The sequence below is a fragment of the Netta rufina genome, assembly GCF_964035555.1.
Source record: "Netta rufina genome assembly, chromosome: 2".
In the NCBI taxonomy this organism is placed as follows: Eukaryota; Metazoa; Chordata; class Aves; order Anseriformes; family Anatidae; genus Netta; species Netta rufina.
The window spans coordinates 140594273-140617718 of NC_140124.1; the positions used below are offsets into that span (position 1 = coordinate 140594273).

The 23446-nt window shown below is 36.1% G+C and overlaps 1 protein-coding gene across 1 annotated transcript in view; it reads left to right on the plus strand.

Annotated features, from left to right (window-relative positions):
* Positions 1-22779, plus strand: part of EMC2 (ER membrane protein complex subunit 2) — a 46911-nt gene extending 24132 nt beyond the window's left edge. Inside the window, exons 6-11 of the mRNA XM_084306679.1 lie at positions 9550-9635; positions 9802-9861; positions 12215-12296; positions 13433-13543; positions 16876-16980; positions 21891-22779. Coding sequence (XP_084162805.1) covers positions 9550-9635; positions 9802-9861; positions 12215-12296; positions 13433-13543; positions 16876-16980; positions 21891-21977 — 531 coding nt within the window. The 3' untranslated portion in view covers positions 21978-22779. The remainder of the gene's footprint in view (positions 1-9549; positions 9636-9801; positions 9862-12214; positions 12297-13432; positions 13544-16875; positions 16981-21890) is intronic.
* Positions 22780-23446: the final 667 nt, after the last annotated feature.

Consider the following 23446-nt stretch of genomic DNA (forward strand, 5'->3'; position numbering starts at 1 on the left):
GTGAGGGCTAAAGAGAGAGGGACAGGCTGGTTAGTTAAGAAGAGAGGTCATGTCGGATGTAGGGATGTAGGGGAACAGATGGTTTGAAGGGTGTGTAGAAGATAAGAACAGAGGGATTTGTATTGGCATTTGTGTCTTGGACCACCCCCCTCCCCCTCCCCCCCCTTTTTTTTTTTTTTTTTTTTTTTTTAATAAAAATCACATTTTGCCTCGAGGTACCATATTTTCTGCTGTCAATAAACAGCTTTGAGACCTACAGGTGCAAGTTATCTTTATTCCCTATAGTAACTGGTGTGTATTAGTTCTGTCAGTAACTGTTTTAGCTCTAATCATGAAGCCATATACCATTTGAACGTTGCAAGTAACAAAGCTTGCAGTTCTGCAGGATGGAATTTCTGTTATTTCACTAAAGGGAACACAGGTATACTTCATACCTCCTGAAGATAATGCTGAATGGTGAGCATGCTGTTTAAGAAATGACAAAATCTGCACACCCTTGAAATGACCAGTAGTCTTCTGAAGTGAGTAGTGAAGTTGAGCTGTATTGGTTAAGATCATAAAGGCTAAAATTTGACACGATTTAATAATAGGAAATTTAAAGCCAGATTCAATCTCTAGGTGTTTTTAATTTGTAACTTCATTTTCACAATGTTCTCAATATTTTTATTAGTGTTATGGATACTACATTAGCATTTATGTTCTGGATAAATTGCTTTTGTAAAATTTGATAGGAAATTTGCTTGCAATTGATACATCCATATTTTCTAATTGATGCTTAAGTCGTAATTTCTTGGGACGAGGCTATTACAGAAGAAGTAGTGTCTTGAGTGTTTTTTTCCTCTCATTTGTCCCACAGCATCCATGTGAGATGAAACAGTGCTGTCATTTTACATGTGGAGAGCAGATGAAAGCACAGCTCTGCAAAATTTTTTAGGGCTCAGTTTCAAAGTAGACAGCTCTCCGATTTTGCCATTAATTTCAATTCTGTAATGGATATTAAATGAGTAATTTTTAAACTATGTGTATATGTCTGCATCAGATTAAGTTGAATGCCTTTTTGCATTACTTTACCCTAGCAAAGATTTCTCCTTTTGGGGAGCAATTTAAATGAAGACCCATCTATTTGTAACTAAATAGCTAAATATTTTTGTGAATTGGGCCTTTCTTGTAGTGGCCTGTCCAGGAGCACAAAGAAGGCTGATAATAAGAAACGAAATGGAGTTCATATGTCCAAGCATTGGGTCGGTGCCTAAACCACTCCACTGTCATCCTCGTACAGCTGCAGTTTGTCCCGATTCTTCAACTCACCCATCAAGAAGATTGCAGAGCACTTAGTCAGCAAAAGGGGAAAGTGAGATAAGACACAGTTCTGTTTTCTAATCCACAGAAAATCTGAAGTCTGTATTGATGTCATTCTTCTGCTGTTTCTCTTGACGCTTTTTCAGCTAAGCTTTTAATACAAGAAGACACTGTATATGCTTGCTTAGCTTAGGGCATGTGAATAATCTCATTAACTTCATGGGTCTAGTAATTGCGTCTCACTGAACGAAGAACTAAAAACGGAATTTTCATAACATGATAGTGAAGTACTTTAAGAACCCAGAAAGACCCTGGTTTCACCCAGAACAGCTCTGTTTTTCAGAATGAACAGGAACAAGTTATGTGCATAGAGTTATATGAATTAACACTTTTCTATACTATTTTGAGATTATTTTTCCAGTCAAGCCATCTAGAGATGGGAATCCACACACTAGAAAAAAAAAAAAAGTGAAGTCTTAGGAATGTGTATCATGTAAATAGGCAAGAATTATGTATCATTAAATCTGAGCTTGTTCTTCCTAGCTTTTTTTTTTTTTATCATTGCATATTACTGCTACCTTGACTTGATAGGGAAGGGGGGAATGGCTAAACTAAAAGAAGGGAGAGTTAGATTAGATGTTAGGAAGAAAGAAGATGGTGAGGCAGTGGCACAGGCTGCCCAGAGAAGCTGTGAATGCCCCATCCCTGGAGGTGCTCAAGACCAGGCTGGATGGGGCTTTGGGCAGCCTGGGCTGGTGGGTGCTGTCCCTGCCCATGGCAGGGGGCTGGAACTGGATGGACTTTAAGGTCCCTTCCAACCCAAGCTGTTCTGTGATTCTGTAATATAGGTAAGTTATTTGTTCTCCAGTTCCTTATCTTTATCAAACAAGATGTGAAAAACAAGCACTGTTTGAGCACTATCTATTTATCATCTGAATAGTGGTAATTCTTTTCAACTCCGTCAGTAGCCGTACATTCATTTTGAACAGACAGAGACCTCTCTGAAGCTCTTGCAGATTTGTACATTGATCTACTGGAAGCTTTTTAAGTTTCAAAAAAGCAGAATTGCTTACTAAATGAAATACCTACTAATAGAGGGAATTTTGTGAAGTGATGTGAACGTTTCATTAAATATGTTGCTAGCCCTGCCAGGAAAGATTCCACTAGTCCTACACTTAGGTTTGTATGGTGGTAGGTTTAAGGGGAATTGACAAAGAAAGTTTGGCACTGTGCCTGACACAGGATGGAGTTAGTGAGAGATATGAAGAGCTGCAGCTGCTTCTTCGGATAGTCCCTGAGGAGATCTGGTGATTAAGCTGGGGATGCACTATATGGATCCTAAAAAAATGTGTTCATCTACTGACGCTTCTGACATGCATCATCCACCTTTGTGAGACTTATTTTGCTTCTTGATGAATCATATCAATGAAGTGAGATAGCAGCAAAGTATCTTCTAACATTTTTCCTGTGTTTTGCTTTTGTGGGTGTAGCATTTTTTTTAAATGTTGGTGGGGGACCACCAACATTTAAAAAAAAAAAAAAAAAACAATGTTGGTTTTGTCCCTTGAAATTAAGTATTTGACAACAGAAGAAGGGCTATACTGAAATTGTGCCAAATGTGCATTTAGCTTGTCGTGTTCTGACAGTGACCAATAGCAGATACTGGAAGAAGTGTATAAGAACAGGGCAGTCATGCAGTGTGCTCTAGTCTGCCCTGCCAGTTTCTATTAATCTTCTTGCTATGGTTTTCCTGTGCCAGAAGTGGTAACTGTATATTTTATAGCTCTTCATTGCATTGATTTTTTTTTTTTGAGATGCTTTGTTGAACTTGTATAAATTTGTAATAAATATAGTGTCTACAGTATCATTCAGTGATGAAGCCTCATCATTTACTTGTGGATTGGGCACATCTTCAATTATTTATTTATTTTTGAACCTTCAACCTAACAATTTCATTTAATACCCCTAATTTTTCTGTTATGGTAAACACAGTTGTTTAGTTGTTCACTTTATTAATTCTTTATGATTTTATGGATCTTTTGCGTTTTTCTTCCCTCTAAGCTGAGGGAAGAGAAAGTCCTAACCTAACCTGTCTAGCAGTTCTTGTTTCCATTTTGTACCCTGAAACCCTGCTGCTGTTCCCAGCATCCTTTCTGATTTTCTTCTGTATTTAGATGAGGAAAGAGAGCACAGATCTGCAGTGAGTATTCAAAAAACAAGATCATTATGGAATAGTGCAGTGACAAAATGATACCACTGATGTGTGCTGCTCTGTAGTCTTTTCTGATAATTCTAGCATTGCTGTTGATGGGGGTTTGGGCAGGTTTATTTAAGACCTTTTCTCAACATTGAACTGACATTTTATAGAGCTGTTCATTGCAATTCCAGCATCTCTTTTCTGACTAGACAAATTCAGGGAACTTTGCTGTGTACATTAAATTAGTATTGTTTCACCCTGTATATATCCCTTTATATGGATTGAGTTTCAAGGGCCGTTTTTTCACACTGGCATTCTCTGTTGTGAATGTTATTCTTTGCAGTTGACTTCTATACTTGAATAACTCATTATCATCAATTAACTTGAGCACATCTCTGTTAATTCCCCTGTTAGATCACTTATGACAATGCTGAGCAATAACTCTTAGTACAGGTGACTCTGGGATTCTCAGTGAAGAGAACTGACTAGTAGGCAATTCTTTTTTTTGTTTTATATATTCTATTTTTAGAATAAATCTATCCACACAAAGACCTTCCCTTCTTACTCCATGGCACTTCAGTTTCCTCCAGAGCTTCCAGTGAGAGATCCTTTTGAAATTCTTGTTGAAGTCAAAGTTGACTTTTAAGTGGATCTTTATTCATGCACACTATTAGTAACTCTCTCAAAGAGAGACTCCAGTAGATCTGGGAAGCTTTACTTCCGTTTGTCTAAACTGCTGAGTTTTCCTTGATATGTAATATTTTTCGTGTTTTCCAATTCCAGGCATGAGTTTTTTGCCTTTATAGCTTCTACCAATTTTCTGTGTGCTGGTGGTAGACATTATGGGTTTGTTGGATTCCTCTCTGGAACCCTGTAAAAAATTGTGTTGACCATTGCTACTTATGCTTGACGTTACCCATAAAGCAGCAGTTTCAAGTCAGTAGCTCTGTGCCTGCATAGATTCATTTGCAAGATTTGGCCTGATTTAATTGTCTTCCTTGGTTAACTTAAAAATAAATAAATAAATAATAAATAAAAAATCTGGTAACAGTATATTTGTTGTGGTGGTTGTATTCAAATGATGTGGTATTTTTTGACGTCCACATAATTCCTTCCCTTTATCTTTGTTGTAGCTGTTCACGCTTTTAATTTGCATACTCCAATTTGAAGGAAATTATTTTAATGTGTCAAAATCTTAGGCCAAATGACCCTTTTCTAAGTTGTTGTATCCTTAACAAAAACCAAACTATGAATTTATTTTAAGTTACAATATTAACATTGCAGCAGTGAAACAAATAGGAAATTGTTCCTTTCTTCGACGTGTCAGTTCTTGACAGTTCTCCTCCTAGTACCTTATTTGCAACCATGAAATTACACAGATCGTAGACTCTCTGTTGGTGTATTCTACTAATCGAGTGCAGAAGTTGATAAATGTTCAAATCCTAACTTCACTTTGAGTCTACTTAATGCTAATTAAAAAGAATCATGACAAATGGAGGATTAGTTCTTGTGCCAGATTGGGGATTATTAGTCTTTAAAAGAAATAGCTTGGAAAGGTTCACTGTTTAATAAATGTGACATACTAAAGTACCTTAGTCCAGATGATACTGATTACGGTATAAGTGTTTCTTTAAGATGGCATATATCTTTCCATTAAGAATGCTGGATTTACAGAATCAGCCAATAACCATTCCAGTATTTTGTTTTAAACCCTGGAAAACTGATAGGGGGAATTCCATGTCATAGGTTCTGCACGGTCAAACACTGCATATCTTGTTGCAGCATAGAAATTTCTTTTTTTTTTTTTTTTTTCTTTTTCAATTTAAGGTGGAAGGAGACTGAGTTCGTTTTTGTATCAGACTAGTTCCTAAGAGTCTTATTGTTGTGATGTGCAGAACTGAGATGTAAGGTTTGAACATTATTTTGCTATCTTTTTAAACATAATTGTTACAACTGTTTTAGTACACTACACAGATTTCAAAATAATCTCAAATCTAGTAGTTGAAAATAGGTCTCTTGTGACAATTCTTAGTGGACTTGAAGTTAATGATTGCACAGGTTTGTACTCTGCGTTCTGCAGTCTTTTAGTGTCTTGCAGTAGGTCAAAATGAGCTCAGAAAAGCTCAAAAACGAGCTTATATTTTGAAATGTGAGACTTAGACTAAATGAAGTCCTGAAACATTAATAAAACATGAAGTGACTTTTTTTTTTTTTCAAACCACCTGTTATTAAGGCAGGTAATGAGTGGCATGTATGATAATCTTCTGCAGTACTGCTTTGAGCCTGCCTTTTTTCTTAAAAGTAACTAGTTTTTGTCTGGTGGAATGGTTGTTATCATTGGTAGTGGTTCTGCGCAGTAAAACGCTTGATTTAATTTGATGGAAATAAAGAAGAAAATGATGCTATGTTTGTCATTATGTAGCCTACTCTCAAGATGCTCAGGAAGCATCCTGGACGTGAGGCCCAGCTCACTGAGGAGGAAAGTGATGCACACAGGGACCTGGATAGGGTCAGAGACAGCATAAATTAAAAAAAAAAAAAAAAAAAAAAAAAAAAAAAGAGAGAGAGACAGAGAGAGAGAAGTTTACAACACAAAATTGCCCAGGTCTGGTTTTAGTTTTTAGGCCTTTTCATACTTTTTTTTTTTTTCTTAAAACAGGGAGTACTGGAGTTGTATTGAAATCAGTCTTATTTTAAAAAATTAACTGATAGTTTTTATGGTCTTTTAAGAAAAGTGAGAAAGTGAGATGAAGGAGTAGTTTGTGAGTACAGGTAAAAGCAATACTATTTTGTTTCTAGGTCTTTATTTTTTAGAAGTCTTATGACTCCTAGGAGTCACAGATCCAAATACTTTCAATCTCTTCTGAGCATCTATGTGAATGTCTCTTGGCAATGTTCTCTGAACATTTTTGTATTAATTTTATTTATGTGATTGAAAAATGCTGTAAATTACTCTTTAAAAGCCAAACCAAAAAACAACTCTACCATTGGTTTCTTCCCAGCAATTTTAAATCCTTTCAAAAATTCTGTGTCACTCCAAAACACATTGTGCATCTATTTCCCACATTTTTCCTTTGAGTGTCAGCACTGTTTTGAATGTCAGTGTGTCTTAGTTTACAAAGAGTTCTCTTTAAATAAATTAACTTACCACAGGAGTTTTGAAGGTGTGTTTGTGGGTGAAGTGAGTGCAGATTTCAAGCCCAGATGCTGTTTTATTTTTGATAAGGGGAATGAAATGGGAAGTTTTAAATACTGCTTTTCTCAACTGTGAAATAAAAAAGTGTTATTTTGAGGAAATGCTGTGTGCAGTTTAGAAGCAAATAAATCCATCAAATGTGCATATAATTAATTTTACTCTCAAGTGCTACCATCAGATCTCAGTAATTATGACTAATCCTGGTATCCTCGGTATTTGATTACATTACATGGCATGCTTTTTATAGATAAACATCAGTTTAAGTTTGTGACTAGAAATAGTTGTAGCTTTTTGTAAATTAACATCTTGAGGCTGCAGTGATTTACATTATTTGGGAGTGCTGTGGTCAAGAAGGAAAGCACCCATGGAGAGAATCTGTTTGCAGATGCTTCTGGAGGACTTTGCATGCAATTGAAGGAGTTATGATAGAAATGAAGAGGACGGATGGCTTACATGTAGTCTGTGCCTGGTTGTCATTGCAAATTAAGTTGTCAGATGCGTTGATTGATTTTAGATATTAAACAGATGATTTCAGTCTCACGCGGGTTATTTTTGATCATTCCAGTCTAATGATTTTTTTTCTTAAAATTTTGCAAATAACAACTGAATTTTCAATTTACAAGCTGCATTTTAAAGTAGCTAGTCTATCACCTGCAAAAGAGACTTGTGTCTTCGTAAGTCGTAATTGCACGCTGTGCTTCTTTGGCTGAGGTTATCCCCGCTCTTCCCTGCTTTCAGGTTTCCTGCTCAGCGAGCAGGTCACCGAGCTGTGTAATCCCAGCCTTGGGCAGGCTCAGCGCTGCCCCAGCGTTTCCCCCAGGGCAGGGATAACGACCTGCTTTATGAAATGCTTGGAGACCTCTTCAGAAAACTTGATAGGGAGCAATGAAGTTGTTTTTTGTTTTTTTTTTTTTGTCATCTTTTTTTTTCGTTTAGTAGTAGTTGCAATTTGATAAACATGTGACATGATTCTTGTAAGATTAAATATATACATATATGCATATATATATATATATAATTGTGCTGTTATCATTATTTCAAAAGCTTTCAGGAGAATAAGCAGTGTATATTATTGTTAGAGTGATAGATGTGGTCAGCAGTTAAAATTTCCCGAGCCGGTTATGGATTTTGGCCAACCGTCTCCCAGTAATAGCAGGAAGATGAATGTAGTTTCACAGGTTGCAGTTTGACAAAGCAGCGCTGGATAACGGAGTGACTGTGGGTAAACCCGCCACGCTGCCTGTGTCCTCATTTGTCTCCTGATCCGTCCTACAGATTTTCTCTCTACCTCCGCGTTGTGTTGAAGCAGAAGAGTGATATATTTTTAGCTCGAGTCATTTTCACTGAATTTGCACTGAATATGTGTTCGTGAGGGAGGTGAAGGGGACGAGCTCGGAGGAAAGAATGAGCTGACAGTTAGCATTAAAAGCACTTCTGGTTTCTTGTGTTACCAACCAGCCTGAACTAGTTTACGTAAATGATGTGCTCCAGTGCTCTTCCAAGAGAAATTAACATTGTCAAACGATGATTAAAAGATAAATTACATGAAAGAACAGTCATGTTTAAAATACCGTAAAACTACAGAAACCCCTGCAGGGTTAATGTGACTGTTACCGTAGGAAGGTACATCGTGAAGAAACCAGTTTCAGAGCTATCTTGATGTCAGAGGTTAAAATCTTTTGAGGTTTTGTGACAGAGTTGTGTGTTCCCGGGCAGTCAAGGCTTCTGTAAGGCTGTACCCAGCTGTGTAACCACTTCATGTGGTACAAAGTGAGCTGAGAGGTACAAGGAATAAGCACTGGCAGTATGTTACAGGAAAAGCATACAATTTTTTCATGAATATTATCTGATGGAGCAATGGCCCAGATGGCGTTCGTTCTTTGGGGCACTTTGTGCTGGAGTTTGTTTTTCCTTCCATTCTGTCAGACCCCAGCTCTGATGACTTTCAGGCTGGTGGAGGTGTAGTGCTGTCAGACTGCTAGTGAGACGGATGGCTGCTGTTTTGAATTACACCTGAAGTGCACCTCAATTTAAAATTCCTAGAGGTTAGGTGTTCTAGAGGGACATTCTGCCTTTCGGGAACTGTAACCAGAAAACTTCAGAAACTGGAATTTTGGACTGAAATCTAGAATAATCGGCTATTAAAACTCTATATCCTTTCTTTTGGTATTCTGTAACAACTTATATGGAGTTTGAAATATGAATAAAGTATAATTCTTAACTCTGTTTTTATATTGTTTATGTTGAAACACATTTTCCACCTACGTATCGGAGTACTCTTTGCTTTTGCCATTGAAATGGCCGCTTTATGTTCCCTTAACATTGAAAAGCCTAATTTTTTTTTTCAGAAGTGGTGTGAAGGTTGCATATGAACTTGATGCATGTTCAACAGGAATTAAAAGATTGCATTCAGCACTTTGACGAGAATCGTTAAAAGTGGCTGAAAGCCATAAAGTGGCAACCAAGGTGCATCTGTGGGATTCTCTAAAATCCAGTCCCCATCTCTCCTCTGTAGTCATGGACCTTGTGAATGGCAAGGTGGGGGTCTTTGGAACGGCTGAAGATTAGCGTCCCCTGCTGTTTTGTAATTATCGGAATCTGGACAGTCATTTATTTGAATGAAATAATGCATACAGTTTGTACTTCCAAAGAAAGGCGTACATAATGTGATTGTAAGAAGAGGTTTTCAGTCTCTCAGTGGGATGTCATAGGGTATGTTTATAAACTCCAACCTAGCAGTTGCTCTGCAGTGGAATTCCGCTGGTATTGAGATAATAATTTGCACAGTCAAATTGCTTTCTTTACAAAAACCCAGGGAATTATGAGACCTTAATCCTTTATTAATGTCAACCCATAGGCAGCAAGAAAGCGTAAGATTGCCATTCGAAAAGCCCAGGGGAAAAATCTTGAGGCCATCCGAGAGCTGAATGAGTATCTGGAACAGTGAGTGTCTCACAAGAATACAGATTGTGTTTTGCTATTCTGATAAATCTTTTTAATTAAAATGGAATTTGCATTTGATTTACGCTTTGCTTCCAGGCTGGTCATGTACAGAATCCCTTCACACATTCTTTTTGCTTTTTTTCCTCTCTTGCCTTTTTCTGTACAGATTTGTTGGAGACCAGGAAGCTTGGCATGAACTTGCAGAACTTTACATCAATGAGCATGAGTAAGTTGTTTGCTGAGTCCACATAAAAACTGTTAAATTGAACTACGCTCTGTGCAAATCAAAAACCTTGGTGATTGTTTTGAAGGACTAGTGTTAGAAAGTATACAGTCTCATTTCTAATATCAGCTTTGTCAGGAAATAATTAACACAGAATCAGCCTTATCTGACTACTAGTGCTTTAACAAGGTATTTGATTTTTAAACAGAAACAATTTACTTAATCACCAGTATGTTTCAGTTATTTTTTAAATCCACTATTTTAAAATAAATGTTTTAAGTGTGGCAATGAGCAGTATGCATTTTCTATAATTTTTCTCACAAGTGATATTTTTTACTAGTTACAGATTTAAAATTCTTTACGTCTAAAAACAATTTATCACATCATTTGTGCATAGCATTCTTACTTTCTCTTAGCTTACCTCTGCAAGAACTTCTAGTAATCTTTTAAAAATAAATAAATAAAACATGGATCCAGAGTTAGAGGAATTTGGTCGCCTGGGTACAAAACCCAGTGCAATCAAGAATGCTGAGTGTTGTAGTAACTTGCTTATTGGATATTTAATGTTTTTGTTAGCTTTTTTTATTGCTGTAGTGACAGGAGGAAATCCCAGTGTGAGAGGATTAGCTCAAAGCCTTAGTGCAAGTTTTCTAATATCACAGCATTAATTCTAACCCCCACCCAAAGGCGTATTTCCCCCCCACTTTAGTTCTTCAACCCAGCCTAAATTATATCACATTGTTTCCTTCCTTCCTTTCTAGAGAGTAGTAAAAGAATCAAACTCTCAAGAAATAGCCCTTCTTACTGCAATGAAAAATTTGTTCACCCATTGTCTCTCCTTCCACCTCATTCTCAAAAATAATTATTAAACTCTTTCAAATGCTGACTTTGGGATTAATCTAGAATTTTGATGTCCCAGATTTACATTTCTTTTGAGAAATTCACCAACTTTTCCAAGAAAATGGAAATTTAATATTATGTATACACATATATTTAGAAATATATTTAAGCTGTCAAATCTGTTGGTGGAGCTGGAATACGGCTGTAATAGAATAAATGGAATACATATTCCTTTATAGCTTTTGTCAGCTTTTTTTTTTTCTGTAATCTTTATTACAAAATCATATAATAAAGCCTGAGAAGGAAATTGGTTTTGCTTGTATTTGCCTTGGTTTTTAAATAAAAAAAAAAAAAAAGATGAACTTCAATTTATTGAAAAAGTTGACTGTTCTCACTGTAGTTTTATTTTACGAGTATCATTAATTATTACAATTATTTTGATTTGGAGAAAAAATCAGTCAGTTGAAAAAGCAACCTAAATATTAATTTTAGAAATAAAGGAAATACTTCATCACTTGTTTTATCAGTCTCACAAATTCTGTCATGCTTGTGAAATCACCATGCTGTTACTGTTGTTAACAAATACTCCTAGATTTACAAGGTTTATGTAGTCCTCAGTTCTTCATTCTGTTCTGACAGGAGGACTGCAGCTTCTACTTTTGAGAGTTGGTCTACTATCCTTTTATCTCCAAATGAGATGCATCTCATTTGAGATATATATCTGACTATTGCTATGATCATAGCAAAAAAACAGTTTGCTTATTTTAAGAAATAATACTTGACTGATTATTTGGTTTAATATTCTCATTGTTGCTAAATTGGTTCTGCTCTGATACTAAGTATCTACCAACACTGGCATTATGAACTTTGTCTCTCTGTATTTTGGACTCCTGTCATATAAGCTCTGTGTGCTATCACGTATCTGTAGAAGACACAAATTCTGCAGGAAACCCTATTAGTCAAAATATTGTGAAGCTAGGATTTTTATTAACCGGAACAAAGTTGTTATAAGCTTGTCTTGTAGTTCTTCCTGAAAGCTTTCATATAAAGAACAGGTCTTCTTTTGCAACGATAAGTTGTTGCCAGTTTGGGCTGGTATAATGCTATTTTCTTGCATGCATTTGGACTGTCTGACTTTTAGAACTTTCCGTATGTTTTTTGATCGCATTTCTGTGGTTGACTGTGGGTAGATAGATAACCAACAGTGTAAATGCTCCAATCTATACCATGCTAAATCAATCATCGTGTAGCTGAATTTTCTTGTAGAAAAAAAAAAAAAAGAACTATGTTGTAGTTGGTGTTAGGTGTATACATTTTGTATATTTTTCACTGTTTATGATGTAAAAAATAGTGATTTGTGGTTTCAAACATCATTGAAAAATAAAACATTTCTTTTGATTGTAAATCATGGAGTTATGAAAAAAAGTAAGGCTTCTTGTATTGCGCTGTAGAGAAACTGAGGGAGAGAGCTGTGTATTCTTTTGTTTTTATATGCCACTGTTTTTATGTTCCTCAGCTATGCAAAGGCAGCCTTCTGCTTAGAGGAGCTTATGATGACTAATCCACACAACCACTTGTATTGTCAGCAATATGCTGAAGTAAGTATTTTCAGAAAAATCAATTATACTTAAATGTGTTCTGCTTTTATGTTACTGAAGTGGTGAAAACAGAATAAAAATAGTTTCTTTAATTTTCCCTAGGAGATATAAGAGAGTACACAGAGAATGTTAATTTCTCAAAGAGCTTGAATGTTAAAAAAAAAAAAATATATATTTTGTTGCTCAATTTGACTAATGTATAAATAAGAGTAAGGGTAGGAATTATTGAGGATAAAAATTCCTTTTAAATGAGCAATTCTTGTTGAAATGTTTATGTACTTTTCAAATGAGAAGTGAAATTTTTCAACAGTAATGGAAAACTATACATCGTATCTAGGAAATTATGATGTATTACCTATTATTGTGGAGCCAGGTCTTGGAATCCTTCAAGTAAGAATTATTTTATTGAAAGGGCACTGAGTAGAAAGAGGACACTGAAGTTTGAGCTCAACGTTTTTAGTCATTTGTATTCATTTTTCAGATGTATGATTTTTTTTCCCCTAAACTACACTTTAACTGCGTGGAATTAATTGAATTTGTTTTGTTAAAATGGATAAAATTGAATTAACATTGAAAGTTGAATGTCTAAATAACTTTGTGATAGAAAATCTGTGAAGCATGTCTTCTAATAATTATCTTTCTTGTTTTAATAACAGACAAAACTAGTAGAAAATAGTGGAGTGATCTTTAAATTTTGTACACTATTTTGCAGTTGAATAGCTAATGAAAAACGTTTTGTTTTTTTGTTTTTTTCTGTACTGGTGTATGCTACACTGAAGGAGTTTAGAGTTAGTATGGATTTATAGCAGTCAGAATTTACCTTTAGATTGAGAGTTTGTCATAATTTCATAAGAGGCTATCCCAATATTGTATTGAATAGGTGCAAAATAATCATTTTTTATTCTTTTAGCAACTGATTAAATTAACACTGACTTTTTTCTCTATAGTTAAATATTTTTGTGTTTATTGAAAAGAGTTAACATTTCTCACAGGCCAGTGTTTTGCCTTTGGTAGAACTTATCTGAAATATTTGTGTGAAACAAATGTGACAAGAAATTTCATAATATCTTTGAATCAAGAGCAAATGCTAGAGGCAAGAGTGACATGCAACTTTCAAGAGCCTATCATTTTTACAGGTTAAATACACTCAAGGGGGGCTTGAAAACCTTGAGCTATCAAGAAAGTATTTTGCACAAGCACTGAAGCTTAACAACAGAAATATGAGAGCTTTGTTTGGACTTTATATGGTAAGCACCTTGATTATATATTTTCCATGTTATCATTTTGAATGTCTTTATGCTTGTATGTTTTCCTTTCCTGTTTGCTAGGTTTTCTTCCTTTTGGTTTAACTTAGTGGTTTAGATTGTTAACACTGTTACTAAATATTGAGTATGGACAATTTTATGCCAGTGATCAAAAGTAGTAAAAAGACATTGAAGTTGTCATCCCTATTCCAGTATGTGCATCTTGCTTCCAGTATCCCTGATAGGGTAATGATACTTTAATAAATCAGTTTTCAAAATGTTTTATTAAGAAGTATAAACTGTAATTTTAGCTGCTTTTGAATGTGCTTTCCTATAGAAGCAAGGTCTCTCCTTCATATACTTCCATATGTAAATTCAAACACTTTTTCTCTTCTCTTCTCTTCTCTTCTCTTCTCTTCTCTTCTCTTCTCTTCTCTTCTCTTCTCTTCTCTTCTCTTCTCTTCTCTTCTCTTCTCTTCTCTTCTCTTCTCTTCTCTTCTCTTCTCTTCTCTTCTCTTCTCTTCTCTTCTCTTCTCTTCTCTTCTCTTCTCTTTTCTTTTCTTTTTTCTTTTTCTTTAATTTTTTCTTTTCCCCATCAATATTCTCACATAGTTTGACTATCAGTGTAGACATTTTCCAAGGTTAACTATCTTTAGCTATCAAGCTATCTTTCAGGTCAACTTCATCAAAGATTAATTTATTTTAAAATATTTTTAAGCATTATTGTTTGTTAAAATTTCCTTCACCTCAAGCTGTTTGGGACGTTAGGGCTCCCAGAGACTTCAGTTGCATAATATTGATTAGTGACTTACACTAATGCATCTTCAGACAGTTTGGATGGCTGTAAATCCCCATGTTTAGGAGCTCAGTTGTGTAATGTCATCACAAGATGTGTTATCTATAAAGCGCGTTGAGATTGGGTATTTTTTGCAGCTTCAAGAAGCTGATCTTTGCAATTGTCTCCTTAGTTGAAGTGCTTTTAAGCTGTAAGTTTTGCCCATGTTTTCCAAATAATTATGATAATTAACACATGAAGGTAACTTCTTGAAAAAGTATTTGAAGTTATACTCTTCTCTGCAGGATGTTGAACTGCTGAAGGGTAGTACCATACTATGACTGATAACTGTTTAAAAACAAACAAAACAAACAAACAAAACACCTTTTTTTTTTTTTTTTTATCTGTTTGTTTTTCTCAGTCCAATTTCTAAATAGAACTTTCTACAATTTCAAAATGAATCTTTAGCCTGAACAGAACTATTGACAAGAATGTGATTGGCCATTAGTACAGTAATTAGAATCAAAGAATCATCTAGGTTGGAAAATACCTTCAAGATCATGAAGTCCAACCGTTGACCATCTGCATCCCATCACCAAACCATGTCTGTTGGTGCCACATCCACACATTTCTTAAATACCTCCAGGGGTAGGGACTCCACCACTTCCTGGGCAGCCTGTCCAATGCTCGACTTCCCTTTCTGTGAAGAAATTGTTACTAATGTCCAGTCTAAACCTACCCTGGTGCAACTTGAGGCTGTTGGCTTGCTTCCTATCAGTTGTCACCTACAGAAAGGGACTGACTCCCTCCTTGCTGCAACTTACCTTCAGGTAGTTGTAGAGGGCAATGTGGTTTGCCCTCAGCCTCCTCTTCAGACTAAACAACCCCAATTCCCTCAGCTGCTTCTCGTAAGACTTGTTTTTAGTCCCTTTGCTAGCTTCAGTTGTTCTGCTCTGTACATGCTCAAACATCTCAATATCCCACGTACAGCAAGGGGCCCCAAACTGAACACAGTATTCGAGGTGAGGTCTCACCAGTGCTGAATTCAGAGGGGCAATCACTTCTCTTGTCCGGCTGGCTGCACAATTTCTAATGTAGGCCAGGATGCCATCAGCTTTCTTGGCCACTTCATGTTCAGCTGGCTTTCAGCTTGCATCCCCACGTCCTTTTCTTCTGGGCAGCTTTCCATCCACTCTTCCCAAAGCCTACACCTCTGCATGGGGTTGTTATGATCCAGGTGCAGGACCTGGCACTATCCCTTGTTGAACGTTATGCACTTGGACTTGTCCTCTGTCAGATCTTAATGTCCTGCCTGTTATTTTCAGTCTATAAGGTAGACTTAGAGCCTGTTATTTCCACAATGATTTGACTGTCCACTTTGAGCTAATATGAGGGTTTGAGAAAAGTGGTTTTGTCACTGCCTGAAAGTTGTACAAACAAACCCTGATTTGCACAATTTAAGTACACTACTGACTGGTCAGTTTCTTCAGGTTTGTGGAGCTGGCTGATACTAGGAGATGCTTGCAAGTTCAGCTTGCCATTGCTATTTCTGTATCTACCCTTTGGCTCCTAGTTTCTTTTTAATGTTGTTTCTAGACTTCAGGATCTGCTTTTACTGTGGCTACTACTTTAGTTCTTGACAGACATGCCCAGCATCTGTAGTCCCTGAAGACAGTCTGTAACCGTGGTAAATTCTCCAAAAGACTTTTGGCTGCATCTGCTGAGGAAACTGGTAATGCTTCCTCAAAGTCAGGAAACTGTAGAGAATTATGCCTTAGCTTAGGGCCATGACTGTATACTAGATTGCAAATTTAAGTCATGGAGTCTTGGCTTCAGAAAGAACGTTCATGAATTTGTAGAGGCTTCTTCTTCCACTCCTTTCACTTCTGGAGGTAGTTGCAGATAAATAGCAATAGGGGAAAACTGTTTGAATTCTGTATGTAGTACTTACGTAGGCATTGGCTTCATGCTCTTTTCTTGAGATCTCTGTAGGTTTTCATTGATGAATGTAAGTTCTTTGCACTCGAGTACTTTTGCACTCAGAATAGCAATGATTCCTTACAAAGTGGATTTATTTGTGTAAGTGGAAATGTCTCCAAGATGAGTTAAGTTCTTAAGTAATTCTTCCAAGTGAAGATGGGCATAGTTTTTGTATAAAACCTGCTTCTAAAACTTTTCTAATGTCACCAGGAAAAAATGGCAGTCTGGGCACACAGATGATGCATTTTTAATCTCCTCTGGTAAGAAATCAAATAGGAAAAACTAATTTGTAACTCTTACTTTAGGAAAAGCAAATTGGGTTGGCTGATTATATCCAGGTTCTGTTCTTAACTCAGTACACAACTGAGCTTAAGTCTACTTTAGCCTTAATTAGGACAAACTATAGCTTAAGTAGTTCATGTAATTCTTAATTGGATGCAGTTTACCAGTATACCAGTTTTTCTATTTCTGCTGTTACCAGGGCTCTGTATGCAAAGGTGCTAAGTACTCTCAGTTTATTTCATGTATATATATTTTGTGGTTACACTGCTTTTTTTTTTTTTTATGCTTTCATTTCTAGTCTGCAAGCCATATTGCATCCAACCCAAAAGCAAGCGCAAAAATGAAAAAAGATAATATGAAATATGCCAGCTGGGCAGCTAATCAAATAAACAGAGCGTACCAGGTTAGTACATAACTGTTTTCTGATACTCTCGACATACTCTGTAGTTTTGTCTGCACTTTGATCAACTGCCATTCAACAGGTTAGATGCGATGTGTGTAAATCAACATAACCTGCATGGATTTCTTGCTTTCTTCTTGCATGCTATGTCTCGTTTCCCATAAATTAGCAGGACTTCTTTTGGCTTCAGTATGTCTGACATTCCAGTAAGCACAGTGTCAGTGGAAAACACTAGTCTTTTGGGATTTATGAGAGAAAACAAACAAAGCAAACCTTGAAGAGCAGAATACACAATAGACTCATTATTGACAGAACAAGACAGGTTTTAAAAGATGTGTGAATTTTGGGTGAAAACTATTATTCCATGTGTTAGGTCTTAATAAAATGATCTGCTTAGATTTGAGGGGCCTTGAACACATGTTTTAAGTGGGGATAATGATTAAGGTTTCCAGTTCAAAGCACCAGTAGAGACCCATTAGTGTTTCTGGGAAATGGCCTCCTTCAGGGTGCATCAGAATGGGAATGTAAAGTCAGTGTTGGCTGTGGGTTGGTGGCATACCATGATTAAGACCTAAAAATATGCATCTCCAGGTTCTAATTACAGTGAAAGTTTAATTATGGAAGTTTGTAGTTACTTGACTCACAGCCAAATAAACTTGCCGTTTCTTTTTTTTCCTCCACATAGCTTTTTCTGTTAGCATCACTATCTCTAATATGACTACTTCTGTTGTTGTTGTTCTGTATTTTTTACTGGAAAGTGCAATGCCATTGTTTCTGTGAAATTATTTAGGAAACCATGTTAAGCATTTTTGGTTGATGCTTACCAGAACAGATCATGTTAACACAACTATATATTTAAAACAAATGTCATAACTTCTTTGTGACTTCATACTTTTGTGATGCATTGCACACTTTAGCAGCTCTTTTTAGCTGTTTGGAACATAAAGTGATGAACACCATATCTGACTGGAATCATAGGGAGAGTTCAGCTATGCAGAAAGTGTATCTGTTCAACCTAGGATTTGGCGAGCAACTGATGTGAACACTCCTTTCATCTTCAGAGGAGTCCCATAAGAAGCTGTAGTGACTACAGCTGGACAGGACTTCCTAAGCCCAACCCTATTGAGCTTGCTACTCTGACATGACTGCAGAAAGGTTTGGCCACTCTAGTGTTTGTCAGAGGCTTACAACATCCAACTGCTACAGCAAATGGTGTTTGGTGATGTAGTAGGTGGCAGTTTCCCCTATGAGTCAGTACTGATTTGTTGCTCCCTTAGTGTGTTGAGTGGTTGGAAATTGTCATCTTTTGGACCTAAGGATGAAACCTCAGTGGCTTGTGCCAGTGGAAGCCCTCACAGCCTTCTCCCATTAGTGGAAGATTGTCTAGCCAGGTTTTAAGCTAGATACCTGTATTATCTCTATAAATCCTCCCCACTTTCCAAGCATTATCCAAGGTTCTTTGCAAAGTGAAATAAGAGCCTTAAGAGCCTGTTGAGTTTGGCATTGACAATGCCAAATGTTTTATTAGTTGGACCTTCTTACACTGTTAAATGCAATTTTTCCTTTAGTCATGTTCTAGAGAATAAGATCCATTTTGAATCCTGACATGGGTGCCAAGTCAAATTATGGGCATTTGTGACTTTAAAATATGAAGCTATTCAGAAAGTTATTTTCGAGCAATTGTCTTGCAATGAGATCTTTCCCCATTTTCAGTCTGGATTTTGAACTTCAAGTACAAACATAATGCTTAGTAATTTTGGAAACCTGCTCTGTTTTTTCAAATTCAACACCGGCTATAGTTGCATTTTTTTATTTTTCATACAGCTTATTTGAAATATTTTTGCCAGTTCTTTTATTCTCTTAGAGGTAATTTTATTCAGCTCATGATTTTTGCTTTTCCTGTGTATTCCTGTTTGAAATCAGAGGAACATTTTAGTTTATTGTCATTTTAAAAGAGAGTATTCGAGTGTAAAAAGAAAATACTACTTTCTACCACTTTTCACTACTTTCACCAGTGTCAGACTACAGAGCAGTTTCTTTACAGAAAGATGTGGTCATAAAGAACAGTCCAATTAAGCTTTTGGTTTTGGGTTGGATTTTTTTTTTTTAAAGCATCAAATATCTGTGCTTTATCTGGTTAATATTATTATTTTGATGTTAAATACGTACCCATTTGTGCTGATTACTACCTCTCATCTATGCCTAATCTGGGAGGGATGTAATTTTATGAACGAAGTCAGGAAGATTTTGTAGCTAGAACTGCTACTTGGAGCTGGAATTCCTGGCTGCTAACACATGCTCTTAAAAAATATAAAATAATAATAAAGTCATCATCATTCTCTAGGCCACTTAACTTTGAGTGTGTAAAAAAAGCAAACAAAATTAAACTTTTATTTGAAATGTTACAGAAGTACTGATTATTTGAAGAGTTGTTACAAGTTCAGGCTTAGTTTTGTGTTAGTTTATCACTGGGAAGCTCTGGATTATTCAGGCGGTGCCAATCCTGTGCAGAAGCCTTTCACTGTCCTGGCTGAGGACACAAGTCACACGGTTCCTTTAACCTCGACACAAACTAGGGCTACCTCTAGTGCTCTTCAATTAGGTAATTGGTTTAGCATGTCCTCTGGTAGAAGCGTTTCAGCAGAGGCAGGGAAGTTTGATTAATGCTCACAAAAATCTTTAATGTGATCCTACTCACAGTAATTTTCCAGATACATGCTTCTTGGGTATATTGCTAAATTCTTCTGTGTTAGCAATCCACATGTTATTTATGGTTGGAGAGGTGATTTTGTTACAAACCATTTGGGAGACAGAAAATTAAATCATGATTTTAAGAAATGGATTCCGGCTCAATCAGTCAAATTGCTGTGTAATGGCAGAATAGACAAAATAATTGTTCGTCAGGGCAAATTTGAAGTGATTAGATTTCCAAGTATACTTCTGTTTGTTATGACGCAGAGTTTGGTTTTGCTTGTGTAGCTTGAAGCACACGTCAATATCATGAACGCAGCCGCTCCTGAAACTAACAAGTAACTTTTTTAAGCTAATGTCTTGTGTCAGTTTTGCTTTCAGTGTCCCTAAAGACAAGGAAAATAAGTGAAATTCTTATTTTCAAGCTTTCCTCTGCCTGCTTTCTGTGTGTTCTGCCAAATGTACTGTTTGACCACAGGCTTCTGTGCTTTTTTATCGAGTCTCTGAAATGCTTTGAATTGGAACAGTTCTTCTATCGAGGATTTTGAGTTCTGTTCTTGCATTTGCTTGTTTGTATGAAGGGGTTTGGACCTCCCCAAATGTCAGCTTAGGACTGTTCTTGTTTAGTGTGAAGAAAAAGAGGACATTGTATTAAGTTCAGATTTCGAGCAAAGGTTTCTTCTCTCACCTGAGAGAATGCTACGATAGCTTTGATTTTCCCCTGAAGTTGACTGTTGCAGGGCATTATGGAAACTGCAGCCTGGAGAACAGATTTGTACATGTTGCAAGAGTAAAACAGGGAATGTCAGTTCATCTTCTGAAAATAAGAAGTATGAAAATACGGAGTTTTCATTATGTCCCCTAACTACTGTTGTCCCAGTAGCTGCATTTCTTTCTCCTAGTTATTTAATTTGAAATAGGTTTTCCTTTACTGTACCAAAGCTGTTTCTTTAAAAACCCAGTACTGATTGGGAATCCCAATGTTAGATTGTAGCCTAGGGGTCAAAAGCAGGTTAACAGGGCCTGCAGCTTGTTGCTGGTGTGATATTACCTGGGTCTGATGACTTAATCTTTCTTAACAGGTCATGAAGAGTTTGCTAAATTAAGTTAATTACAAGAGAGAAGGGACACATTATAAATCAAAGAGTAACTATGCAAGACAGCAGTGGTATTTGAAATAAAAAAACATTAATTTGAAAATTTATTGAGTGTTCAGATGTTAAGAATTAGGTAGAGAATTGGCTATTTTACTAACTGCAAGTTATAGTTATGCTTCTGTAATTTCTTTACCACCTTCCCAACACCAAATGCAAAACTTCTTTTTAATGCAGGTGTATTAAAAATGATTGAGAGTTTCATTTGTCAGAAGATCAACTTAGTCAATAAATCCCTTTTGTTAGATGGGGCTGATGAGCGACGGGAGCTGTCAGTACAGTTAGAAAGCCCCTTTTGAAGTCAGCATGGAGTAATCAACATCTCCTACCCTTCTTCCCCCTCCTTTCCCAAATTTGGTTGCACGTATCTTAGGGAATGTAAAGCCATAGGATTGGAAAATAGTATCTTTTAAGCTGTATTTTTCTTTGTTATCAAGACAGGCTTTATTTCAAATACTCTCTGAAATAGATGTTACAGCAGTAGGTTACAATCAAACACAAGGTCATTACTTGCAGTTACTTTGAACCATAAAATGCAATTATACGATGACTTCATTGTTCTGTAGTAGATTTTGGTAAGTAGAGCTTTCTCTGTCTTGCTGGAACAAAAATAGAAAATAGATTATCTCCTTGATTAGCTATCAAATCCAAGTCTTGCTACTGTTTAAATCATGAATATAATCTATATTGAATCACATCAAAAATTCAAGTCAAATAAAATTCATGTTAAAGGTTACAGAGCAAACAAAACAACAGGATGATCTCTGTCATTAGATAAATGTTACTGTTACAAATGGAGTATTTGTTAGTGATTTGCAAATGATTGAAATTAAGGATTTTGGTACATATTTTTCATGACTTACTAGAGGAAGGATAACATAGCTTGTGTTGTAGGAAAAACATTGTTTTAATGAAACATTAAAGAGGCTGTGCTTTTGGGCTTATAGTAAATATAGCTAATAATTTTAGAGCTGTTTTTGTCGTACTTAACTTTTAAGAACCATTTCTTGTACAGGATCCATGTGCAAAAATTTATTATATATGACTGTTTTTTTTTTTTCTTTCCAGTTTGCAGGTCGCAGTAAGAAAGAAAGTAAATACTCTTTGAAGGCAGTGGAAGACATGTTGGAGACCCTGCAAATCACTCAGTCTTAGGTTGGCACAAAGACATGTAATATTAAATTCACAGATTCCCTGATCAAACTTTAATGAGCTATGGGTTATGTTACTCAAATGCTGTTAAAAATTAATTTTGTATTGATTAATGTGGCTATCTAAAATAATGTTTTATGAGAAGTAAATGACTATTTATTGCTGCTATGAGAAATGTGATAAATACCCACTGAAGTGAATAAATTACCAACGAAGACAGCATAAAGAAGTATAATGAGTTGCACATCAGTATCAAGATTTTTGTATGTACAGTACCTGCTTTTAAGCCATAATTTGTAGAAATAAACTTGTTAAATGACTAAAAGATACATAGTGATTTATTGGACTTGCCAATGGAAGTTACAAATTTATATGTGTAGATTAATAACATCTGTTAGAAGTTTTTATCATATTTGAATATTTAAGAGTTAAATATGTAAAGTAAAGCATGCTACAGATGTAAATTTTTTGACTATTTGCCATATATCAAGAAGAGGTTATCACGCAGGAATACACTTTATTAGACGAATAACTTAATTTTATTAATGAATTGGTATCTTGTATTGTAGAAATGGAGAAAAGTTTTTTGTATACTTCAGAGGGTGTCTTGAACTGGCTTAAGGCCAAAGACATTGATCTCTGTGGCTTTGCAGGCAAATGGTTCCATGTCCACCTAATTTCTCCAATCAGTATATGCATAGGCACTTTTTTTTTTTTTACTTCTTCTATGTGTCCTTTGTTGTACGTGTGTTCCACTTCCTGAATTTAAAAACCATTTGAATAAAGGGCTGCATGCTGGTCTGTACTGATTTTGTACCTACAGTATGGCTACCCACTCACTCTGGTGTAAGCTATGGTATGTGGGCTTCTCTGCAGTAACCAAGTGTTACTGCATTGTAAGGATAAGCCACTTTGTTCTACTGTCTTGTACTTACTGGAGGTTGCAAGTATTTTTACAGACATTAGCATGGAGGATCTAGTGCATCCTAAGTCTGTATTGTGTTTGTTTTTTAGGAGCTTGCTAATTTACTCAGAAAACTAGCCAGCCACCCTAACCCATGGATTTTGCAGTTCTGATCATTCCCGCTGATGTTCATATGTATGCTGTGGCAATTCAGTTGCACAGCTGTCGTTTCATTTATCACTGCTTCAGTCATATTACATGACAGCAACATACCCTTGACAAATTCTAATAAAAATATTGTGGTGTCATTTTCATGATTGTAGTCACCATCCAAGCTGAATGGGTTTCAGATTTTATACTGCCTGCTCTGTGTAGACGGGTAGGTTAAAGTCAGTGCATCGATGACCTTGGACTTGAGGTAATAAAACTGAATTCTTGCTCAAAAACAAAGCAACAACAAAAGCTTCTGTGGGTTAAAAGCTTGAAAATATTTATAACTGGTTGTTGCATGAATCCATGTCTTTAGGAAACGTACGATCTCGTTCCCATTATCCATGAAATATGTTAC